Source organism: Humulus lupulus, chromosome 3, assembly GCF_963169125.1.
Source record: "Humulus lupulus chromosome 3, drHumLupu1.1, whole genome shotgun sequence".
Taxonomy (NCBI): domain Eukaryota; kingdom Viridiplantae; phylum Streptophyta; class Magnoliopsida; order Rosales; family Cannabaceae; genus Humulus; species Humulus lupulus.
Genome location: NC_084795.1, coordinates 155,178,104 through 155,189,198, shown reverse-complemented (window position 1 = coordinate 155,189,198; position 11,095 = coordinate 155,178,104). Strand labels below are relative to the sequence as shown.

Below are 11,095 nucleotides of genomic sequence, written 5' to 3'. Positions count from 1 at the left end.
CAAAGCCTAAAACTATTGAACTATATCGAGCAACTTCGAGCTCATAAAAGAACCTTATTCTACATGCCATCGAGCTGCTATCGAACCGGTATCGAGCTCCTATCGAACAAAAAAGTTGCAGAAAACCCAGAAAAACGCAGATCGCGGAATCTCTCTAAAAAACAAAAAAAAACACACCAATATAAGCTCAGATCTGTTCAAAATAGCAAAAAAAAAATGTAAATAAATAATACCCAACATATAAAATGTACAATCTTATTACCTATGGTTTTTCTCCTAAAAAAACCCTCAAAATAGATGTTGCCTTTGATATTGACGACTTTCCAGAGACAATGAAGAATGCTAATAATGATTTTGACAAGAAAATCATACAAATCTGTAGGTTTCAGGGATGATTTCGTGAGAATGAAAAAGAGAGGGAGAAAAAAGGAAGAGAAAGGAAGAGAAGATTTTAGGATTTTTGATATAATAGGAGATGTATTTTGGGTATGAAAGGAATGTTTATTATAAATTAAAAAGATTGATAGTGTTAAGATTTTTTTAGTAATATTAAGTATTATTTATAAAATTTCACATCCAGTATTTTCAATTTTTTATTCATTCAGTGTATTTTTTTTTTCTTGAATTTCTATTCTTGTTCGTAAATTTTCTTTCCCATCAACCAACCAATTGCCATGTAAAGTTTATCAAGACGAGTTTAACCTGACCCGTTATGCGGTTCAGAACAATTACCATTGCAAACAAAAGCCCTCACTTTTCATAAGCCGGTTCCAAACTCAAACCCGGTCTTGTTCCCGAGAAAACAGTGGAGAAACCCCACTGAGAAACACCTATCCTTCCGTGTCTCGTCGGCTGTTCATTGTTTGGCTCATTTGGATCCGGGCAATGGCGGAAGTGTCGATGTGCAGCAGCAGTGGCAGTACGGACATGACTCCCGAGGAAGAAAGGGTTTTCATTAGAGACATTGCTTTGGCTGCCGAAGCTGACAGCAAAGAAGGCGATACTTTTTATTTAATTACCCAAAGGTTCTTCCTTTCACTGCTTTTTTTCCCTCTATAAGAAAAGTAGTGGCTATAGTGAATGGATTTTTCCGGGGAATTTTGATTTTTTATTATTTTTACTATACGAATCATTGTGGAATAATCATACTTTAGAGTCCTGCTTGTGTTTTCCATGTGAAAGAGTTATAACCACCCTTCTAGTTTTTACTCCAACAGAATTTGAAATTCCTAATTGTTGTTGTGATTCGTATTTTAGTTTGTTCATTCTTTAGCCTGGTCGTATTGATACAGCATCTGGGAAAACCAGTAAGGCAGGTACTAAAACTGCCTCCTTTTCAAGGAGAACGCTGTTAGATTTTGGAGAAACTGAAACCACTTGACATATTGCTTGTAGTCTTTTTTTTTTCTTCTCGTCTCTTTTCTCATGAACCCTTGTGTGGTATTTTCTGTTAAAACCCACTAGGGTCAGGTCATCATGCTTTGGATTCTTGTTTTGAAATCTGAAGCGATTATGAGGTTGTGTTTTTTAAATCAATGATGCCTCGAGTATAGAACTTGACAGCATAGTGCTAATTTCATTTCTAAGTAAAGGTTTGACAGTGAGAGCTTCTATTGTTTTTTTTTTCTAACAGATGGTGGCAACACTGGATTGAGTATGTCAATCAAGACCAGCCAAACAATCCGAATGATGCTTCCTCCTTGTCTGAACATTGTGATTCGGTTGGCTCAAGTACCTTGAAAAAGCCTGCTGGTATTGATAATTCGGATTTGATATCTGAAGTTGCCTCAGAGGACTCCAGTGCAGGAATTGATATACGTGATACTTTACTTGAAGGCCGTGATTATGTATTGCTACCGCAAGAAGTTTGGAACCAATTGTATACATGGTATGGAATGAACAAGATTTTGATAGTTAAAGTTCCTATTTACAATGGTTTCATGTCTTCTATTGAACTTGTGAATTCATATTGACTGGCAGAATATTGTAGAATGATGTTTTTGCTATTGTCGCCACATATATAGATAGCAATAGTCTTCTTCTATCATTCCCAACTTGTAGCTAAAGGTCCTAGAATGTTCAAATAGTTTGCTGATATTAGTTCTGTAGCAAACTAGGAAGAGAGAATTAGAGAGGAAACTGCTCCAGATTTCTTATCCTTCAATTCATAATTGTACAAACCTTTAATACCAGATTTATACTAAAGACAAAGATAACAAAAGGAAACAGTCTTTATGAGAATATCAATTAAGAAAAAAATATAATTGGAAAAATATCATAAATCAGGAAACCACCGAGATTTCCTATAGAGTAGTAGATATCTATGATTTCCTACACTTCCCCTCAAAATGGGCAATGCACACTCTCCATGCCCAACCTGCTGATTAACTTTTTCAAATGCTGTTTGTTCTACTGTAATCACATAGGACATGCGGATTTTCCCATTTTCTATTTTCTCTTTGATAGTGACCATTAGCCTTTATATGTTTAGTACGGTCATAATGAACAGGATTGTGATAAATGCTTATAGCTGCTTTATTATCACAAAACAACTTCATAGGTTCTTTCTTCTTTATCCTTGGTTCTTTAGCAACTTATTCACCCATATACCCTCACAAATTCCATGTGCCACTACTAAAAAATCTGCTTCTGAACTACCCCTAGCTACCACACATTGCTTCTTGCTTCTCCAAATTGCCTCGTACAAATGTACAATACCTAGAGGTAGACTTTCTGTCACTCACATCACCAACCCAATCTGCATCATTAAAAATTTTGACATCCCTAGTAGTATTTTTTTTTTGAAGAATAAGCCTTTGCCAACTGTCCTTGTAAGATACTTTAAGATTCTTTATACTACTTCGAGATGAACATCTCGGGGAAAGTGCATGAATTGGCTTACCAAAATGACAACAAAGGAGAAATCTGGGTGAATATGGGATAGGTATATCAATTTACCAACTAGGCATTGGTAAGCTTAGTATGTGACTCCATTGGTGATTTTGCAATTAGCAACTAGTTGAGCTTTGTATCGCTCAATGGAACTATTTGTGTTATAGTTTACCGTAAACACCCACTCACAACCAACCAGATCTTTCTCATCATGTTTATTAACAATTTCCCAAGTTCCATTTTTCTCGAGGGCCATCATTACATCTTGTATGACTTGTCTCCATTTGGATCTTGTAGAGCTTCCTCAATAATTTTGGGCACTTCAACTGCAGACAAGTTAGCTACAAAGGTTCTAGTAGTAAAGGATAAGTGATCATATGAGACAGAATGAGAGATAGGATGTTTGAACTAACACCCTTTCAAAAAGCAATTGGAAGATTCAAATCATCATCAAGTGTTGTTGTACCGGTTTTAGGATTGGGTGCAGAGTCTTGACCATGATCGGCGTTTGTAGTAGCCTCAATAATCTGGGGTCAAATTCGACGTGAATAAACACGATGCTTTGGTTGTGTTTGTGATAGACCTCCCTTAACATACGTCTATGCTAGGAGGCACACGAAGTCTCATGTGGAGGGAGCCGTAGTGGATACCACCCTCTAATTCTGTTATGTGGGCTTTGTTTGGGTAGTACTTAGGTGCACCTTTTATCATAGAGGCTATGTATAAATAAGAGACTGATTTCATTTTGTAAACAGTTAGTGATTGAGTGAGATTGTATCTCTTACAGGGAGGGTCCAGGCTCTCGGAATTCCTGGTTATTACTGAAATACAAACATCAGTTTCCTATTTTAATTCTTTGCATTTGTTCCTAAACTGCTTAATACTAATTTGGATAGCTCAGTTCCTATCAAATTGGTATCAGAGCATTCGTTCATGGGGCCTAAGAAGGATGCGATGGTCGAGTTGATCGAAGAACGAGTGGGTGTCGAAGTCTCGGATCTCCGTCTGGATGTTTTGAAGCTCAATGAAGGATTCAGTAAGCTTTAAGAGGAACTTCAGTCTTCGATTGAACAATCTGTTGCCAAGCACCTCGACACAGCCATGTCCAAACAAATGGACACAGCCATCTGTCGCCAAGCACCTCGACACAGCCATGTCCAAACACATGGACACCATGGCGACCCAACTCTCTCAGATGTTGCTTCCCCCAGCTCGGCTTCCGCTAGACGCAGTGGCGACCAGTGCAGACCGCCAACGACGCGCCGTTGAGGGCCATGCGTCGTCCATCGGCGAACCCAGCTCAGTAGGTGCCCAGCCAGCTTCTCACCATTCACCCACGGCTCCGCGACCGGCGATTCCCCAATCCGTGCCCCAGTGTATACCCCCGACTATTCCTTCGATTCAATTAGGATCGTTTTACTCCGGTCCGACTCTCAGCCAAGATTTCCGTCCACCTAGGATGGAAATTCCCTTGTTCAATGGGGAGAACCTCGACGGCTGGATTTACCATGCCGAGCAGTATTTTCTACTCTCGAAGATGACGGAAGCGATGATGCTAGAGACGACAATTGTGGGTCTCGAGGGCGACGCGTTGTCCTGGTTCCAATGGGAAAACCAGCGCTGACCAATCACGTCCTGGAGTATGTTGAAGCATTTGGTTCTTCTCCGGTTTCGGGCTGTTCCTGTGGGTTCCCTGTCCGAAGAGTTCTTGTCCGCAGTCCAGACCGACACCGTGAAGGATTACCGCGTCCGTTGGGAGGTACTGGCTTCCCGTGTTCCAGATGTGCCCGACCACATCCTCGAAGGGTCCTTCGTGAAAGGCCTCAAAGACGATGTTAAGGCTGCCCTTCACATCCTCCAGCCCAAAGGATTGGCCCATATTATGGAGACGGCCCAGCAAGTGGAAGAAGGCCACCACTTACTCACCTTGAGCCCAACCACCAGGCCCACCCACTCAAAGCCGAATTTGAGCCCCATTCTCCCCACCCGACCCAATTATCTCCCTTACATCGCACGTACCCTTCTGTCAGGATCGCAGCCTAAGCCAATGCATTCTTCAACAGCATCCTTGGTCACGACCGCTTCCAAGGCAGGCAGCAACCGTCCTTCAAGTGCCCCTGCCTACCGCCGGCTGTCGGAGACCGAATACCAAGACAAACGGGCACGAGGGGTCTGCTTTAAATGTGATAAGAAGTTTCATCCAGGACATGATTGTGAGCAAAAGCTTCTCCAAATCGTGCTCACTTCAGATGACGACGACACTGAGCCCGCCGAGAACCTTCCCCTGTCACCGGAATCCGGGGAAACCATTGCTTCCGACGAAACATTGGCCACTCTCTCTCTGAACTCGCTTATTGGGATTACTTCCGCACATACGATGAAGCTAGCGGGACAGATTGGGCACCAGCAGGTAACGGTCCTCATTGACAGTGGCGCTACTCGTAACTTTTTGACCGCTGCCAACCTTCCAATCACAGCGACCACGTGTTATGGGGTGTTGTTGGGTACGGGTGGCAAGGTTCGAACGGAAAGAATCTGCGCTTAGGTGGAACTCGATTTGGGAGCCATTCGAGTCGTTACTGATTTCCTCCCTCTAGAACTCGGGGGGGCAGATGTCATTTTGGGCATCAAATGGTTGGAGACCCTCGGCAATATGCAAGTCAATTGGCGGACTATGGTTATGAAATTCGAAGTGGCTGGTTCTTGGGTAACTTTACAGGGGGATCCCAGTTTGTGTAAGTCTCCAATATCCTTAAAAGCCATGGTCCTTGCAGTGGAAAGAGGGGCTGAAGGTTATTGGGTCCAATTTGAAGCCATGGCCACTAAGGCCGAAACTAGCACCCAATCGCTTCTCCCACCTGTAGTTCAGCTGCTTACACAATATGCAGATGTTTTCGAGATACCTCTAGGACTTCCTCCCGTTCGAGCTCGGGAGCATTCCATCACGTTGAAGCCAGGAACGGAACCTATTTCGGTCAGACCATACCGATATGCCCACATGCAAAAGGATGCGATTGAACAGATGGTGCGGGACATGTTTCAAGTGGGCATCATTCAACCTAGTACTAGCCCTTTTTCGAGCCCGGTGTTGTTGGTCAAAAAGAAAGATGGCAGCTGGTAGTTTTGCGTAGATTACCGGGCCCTAAACCGGGAAACAGTGGCTGACAAATTCCTTATCCTCGTCATCGATGAACTGCTGGATGAGCTCCACGGCGCAACGGTCTTCTCGAAGTTGGATTTAAAGTCCGGGTACCATCAGATTCGCATGTCTACCCATGATGTTGAGAAAACCGCCTTTCGCACTCATGAGGGACACTACGAATTCTTAGTTATGCCGTTCGGCCTCACAAACGTGCCAGCCACTTTTCAAGCTCTTATGAATGACATATTCAGAGATTTTTCGAGAAATTGTGTGCTGATCTTTTTTGACGATATTCTTGTTTATAGCCCGTCATTGGAGACCCATTTAACCCATTTGGGGTTAGTTTTGCAGCACTTATGGGACCACAAGCTGTACGCCAACCGAAAGAAGTGCATCTTTGCCCAGCCCCAAGTGGAATATCTTGGTCATGTGATTTCGGCAGAAGGAGTAGCTGCCGACCCAAGCAAAATTGAGGCTATGATGAAATGGCCGTTCCACGAAATATCAAGGACTTGAGAGGCTTCTTGGGTCTCACTGGCTATTACCGTAAATTTGTACAAGATTATGGTAATATTGCCCGACCACTTACTGATCAATTGAAGAAAGATGCATTCCATTGGTCTCCTAAAGCTCAAGCTAGGTTTGAACAGTTAAAGCTAGCTATGTGCTTTGTCCCTGTTCTGGCGCTGCCCGACTTCAGCATTCCTTTTGTTGTAGAGGCCGATGCTTCTGGAATGGGTTTAGGGGTTGTTCTGATGCAAATGGGGCGCCCTGTGGCCTATTTCAGCCGCGTTTTATCACCCCGAGCACGCCTGAAATCCATTTATGAGCGGGAATTAATGGCCATCGTGTTGGCGATTCAAAAATGGCGTCCATACCTTTTGGGCCGACGGTTTGTAGTCCATACTAATCAACGTAGTTTAAAATACCTCCTGGAACAGCGTCTAGTGGCTATGGACCATCAAAAATGGCTTACAAAAATTCTGGGGTACGACTTTGATATACAGTACAAACCTGGAGGGGAGAATCGAGCAGCAGATGCCCTGTCTCGAGTTGACCCTACTGCCTCACTTGCTGCCATAACAGTGCCGAATATCCTCTATTCCAGACCTACAGGCCCACATCGCCACTGACCCCGCTCTCTCTACGGTATTGCATGAACTATCAATTGGTCAGGATTGTGGCGGCTACTCCTTGGTCCATGGATGTCTCAAGTTTAGAGGCTGTTTAGTGTTGCCTGCCTCCTCCCCATTTATTCCGATGCTCCTGCAGGAATACCATAGCAGTAACATGGGCGGACATTCCGGGGTTTTCAAGACATTCCAGCGACTGGCAGCGGACTTTTATTGGCGTGGCATGCGCCGTGAAGTGGAAAAATTTGTTGCTTAGTGTTCAGTGTGCCAGCAGAGTAAGTATTTGGCGCAATCTCCAGCTGGGCTCTTACAACCATTGCCGATTCCCGAGCAAGTTTGGGAGGACATCTCAATGGACTTCATCGAAGGCCTTCCACTATCGAAAGGATTTGATTCTATCTTGGTTGTGGTGGATCGTCTTTCCAAATACAGCCATTTCATTCCTTTGCGTCACCCCTTCTCGGCCTTAACGGTGGCAGAAGTATTCGTTCGCGAGGTAGTGAAACTCCATGGGATCCCTCGCTCCATTGTCTCAGACAGGGATAAGATCTTCCTTAGCTTGTTTTGGAAGGAACTGTTTCGGTTACAAGGAACCTCTTTGCAGCATAGCACGGCCTACCACCCGCAATCCGATGACCAAACTGAAGTGGTCAACCGCTGCCTAGAAACTTATTTACGCTGCTTTGTAAGTGCCAGACCCAACCAGTGGGTGAAGTGGCTACCTTGGTCTGAATACTGGTACAATACCTCGCATCATACCTCCATTGGAATGACTCCCTTTCGAGCTGTATACCATCGAGACCCCCCACCGCCGCTTCGTTTCGAACCAGCTAGCGCCAAGGTGTCTGCAGTGGACCAAGAGCTTAGTGACTGTGATGAAGTCCTACTGCTGAAATAGAATTTACTTCGCGCGCAGCAGAAAATGAAAGCACAAGCTGACCGAAAGCGCCGTGATGTTCGTTTTCAGGTGGGTGACATGGTTTATGTGAAGCTCCGTCCTTACAGGCAGCGTACCATTGCTAAACAACCAAATGAAAAGCTGTCCCCACGGTTCTTTGGTCCCTTTCCGGTGTTGGCCTGTGTGGGTGTCGCGGCTTATCGCTTGCAACTGCCACCACACGCCTCCATTCACCCGGTTTTCCATGTTTCCTGTTTACGGGCAGCTTTAGGACCACAACAGCAAGCTTCATCCCTTCCTCCGGGCCTCACCGCGGATTTGGAGTGGCTCTTAGAACCCGAATCGCTGCTGGCTATCCGCCCTGGGACGCACAAGACTAGTCCCCAGGCTCTCATCAAATGGAAACATTTACCAGAATATGAAGCTACTTGGGAAGACTTTGCTGTCGTTCAGGAGCAATTTCCACAATTCCACCTTGAGGATAAGGTGAAACTGCAGGCCGGCGGTATTGATAGACCTCCCTTAACATACGTCTATGCTAGGAGGCACAAGAAGTCTCATGTGGAGGGAGCCGTAGTGGATACCACTCTCTAATTCTGTTATGTGGGCTTTGTTTGGGTAGTACTTAGATGCACCTTTTATCATAGAGGCTATGTATAAATAAGAGACTGATTTCATTTTGTAAACAGTTAGTGATTGAGTGAGATTGTATCTTTTACAGGGAGGGTCCAGGCTCTCGGAATTCTTGGTTATTACTGAAATACAAAGATCAGTTTCCTATTTTAATTTTGATAGGCATCCTATTACGTTTGTGTATGCTAGGAGGGATAAGGGGAAAAGAAAAGCAAAAGGGTAGTTGCTGTCCAGGGGGTATTTGTCAATTAGAAGTTAGTTATGGGAGCTGTTATTGGGTGGGAATAGGGTGCATAATAATACAGTGAGTAATGATATATATAGCTAGTAAGGGTTCAGTTGGAATTAGGCTGGAATTGAGTTGTATTTTCTGTTTGGAGAGACCAGGCTCTCAAACTACCTGGGTTTCAATACAACTCTGAGTTTTATTCATTCTGCTCTGTATTATTTCTTTGCTGTTATTGTTTGTTTGGCTGTTTGGAAAGAATCAGATAGGGAAATTCCTATCAAATTCTTTGCATTTGTTCCTAAACTGCTTAATACTAATTTGGATAGCTCAGTTCCTATCAGTTTGCAAACCTTTCTCTTGTTGATGAATTTGGGATGGTGAAACTAAGTGGACAAGGAGACACATCGAAAGACAAAGGAGAAGGAGACACATCGAAAGGCACGAGATTACTTGAACACACATTTGTTGGGTAAGAAGTAGGGGGTGTAATAGGAACAATAGGTCTACTAAAAGTCTAAAAATTATAGTCGGTTGTATTCTTCCCTTGACGATAAGTTTTGGCATAGAATGGGGATTTTTCAAAGAATGTGACATCTATGGAGACAAATGTTTTTTGTTTTTTAGGAAGATAACATTTGTATCTTTTTGAGAAGAGGAATATCCCAGAAAAATACACTTGAAAAACATGGTTCAAACTTAGACCTATTGCGAGTATGATTATGTGCAAAGGCTATGCAACTGAAGACACAGAGCGAGAGAGTTCCTACCAACCTTGTATGGGGATTTACAAGTCTTTGGAACTTAAGAACTCTACGAGGGGCCTAATAACGAGTCATTTTTTTTTCTTTTCTCATTCAACTATTCCATTTTGTTGAGGAGTGTCACTATAGGTGCGTTGATGGACAATGCCATGATTCAAGAAGTAGGAGCCTAATAACGAGTTAAAATATTTTGTCCCTAGATGTTGGTTTGGAATTGGGTGCAAACCATTTTGTGAAAGCTTTTGAAAATTTGCCCAGTTTCAATTTTTTTTTCATAAGGTAAACCCAAGACAACCCAGTGTGTTCATCTATGAAGGCATTGAGCCATTTGTAACCTAAACGATTCTCATGGCAAAAGGTTTGCTTAGTCGATAAGAGTTAGGTGAAAAATTGACACGATAATGTTTAGCAAGTTTACATGCATCACATTGAAAAGAAAAATGCTCTTTATTGATAAACAAGTTTGGAAACAACCTTTTTAAATAAGTAAAATTTGGATGGCCTAACCTAAAATGCCACAACATAGTTTTTTGTTCATTTGACATGGCTGAAAAAAGAGACGACAGTTGGAGCTTGTTTATTCATGCCTAAGTCTTCCTCAAAGTAGTAGAGATGGCCTAACCTAAAATGCCACAACATAGTTTTTTGTTCATTTGACATGGCTGAAAAAAGAGACGACAGTTGGAGCTTGTTTATTCATGCCTAAGTCTTCCTCAAAGTAGTAGAGACCACCATTACCCTTAGCATTGCTAATCGTCTTCCCCAATTGATCCTAAAACAAACAAGAGTTAGATGAAAATATGGCCAGGCAATTCAATTCATTAGTAAGCTTGCTAATAGAAAGCAAATTGTAATTAAGTTGATGAACATATAGAACAGACGTGAGAGCAATATTGGGTGTCAATTTAACCCTGCTCTTTCCATCAACTGCCGAGAAGGATCCACTAGCTGCATTTTTTTATTCCATGGACATGGTATATATGTTGAGAACAAGGAATCATTACTGATTATATGGTCTATGGCACCCTAGTCAATAGTTCAAAAGGGCCACCTACATGCAATACAGATGACAAGCACCTACCTTGATGTGCAAGGAACAACTATTGGTGTCTTGAGGTTTTAGATAGCGAGAAGCTTACAAATATGGTCGAGCTGATCATTCGTTAGTGAAAAATGACTGGCAGGAGTCTTCGGAGTGGGCACGACCTGATCAGAAGGATTTGATATTGGTGGATTATCTTGCGCACGTCGACTGCCAATTCAACGAGCAACCTGCTCATGCCAATTGGTTGGTCTACCATGAATCTTCCTGCAAGTATCATGGGTGTGATGTGGTTCATGACAATGATCACAGCGTAAGTTTCCTGAGCATCTGTAAAAGCAAAATTTTCAAGGATCTGCTCCTTA

General features: G+C 42.9%; 1 protein-coding gene across 5 annotated transcripts in view; it reads left to right on the top strand.

Moving 5' to 3' along the window:
* Positions 1–625: 625 nt before the first annotated feature.
* LOC133823234 (ubiquitin carboxyl-terminal hydrolase 5) overlaps positions 626–11,095 on the top strand; it is a 31,933-nt gene continuing 21,463 nt past the window's right edge. For 3 of the 5 annotated variants that reach the window (XM_062255893.1, XM_062255895.1, XM_062255892.1), the window contains exons 1-2: positions 630–1,025; positions 1,634–1,888. In XM_062255893.1, the coding sequence (XP_062111877.1) occupies positions 886–1,025; positions 1,634–1,888 (395 nt within the window). In that variant the 5' untranslated portion in view covers positions 630–885. Of the gene's footprint in view, positions 1,026–1,633; positions 1,889–11,095 lie in introns of all 5 variants that reach the window. The other 2 variants (XM_062255894.1, XM_062255891.1) reach the window with 2 other exon arrangements.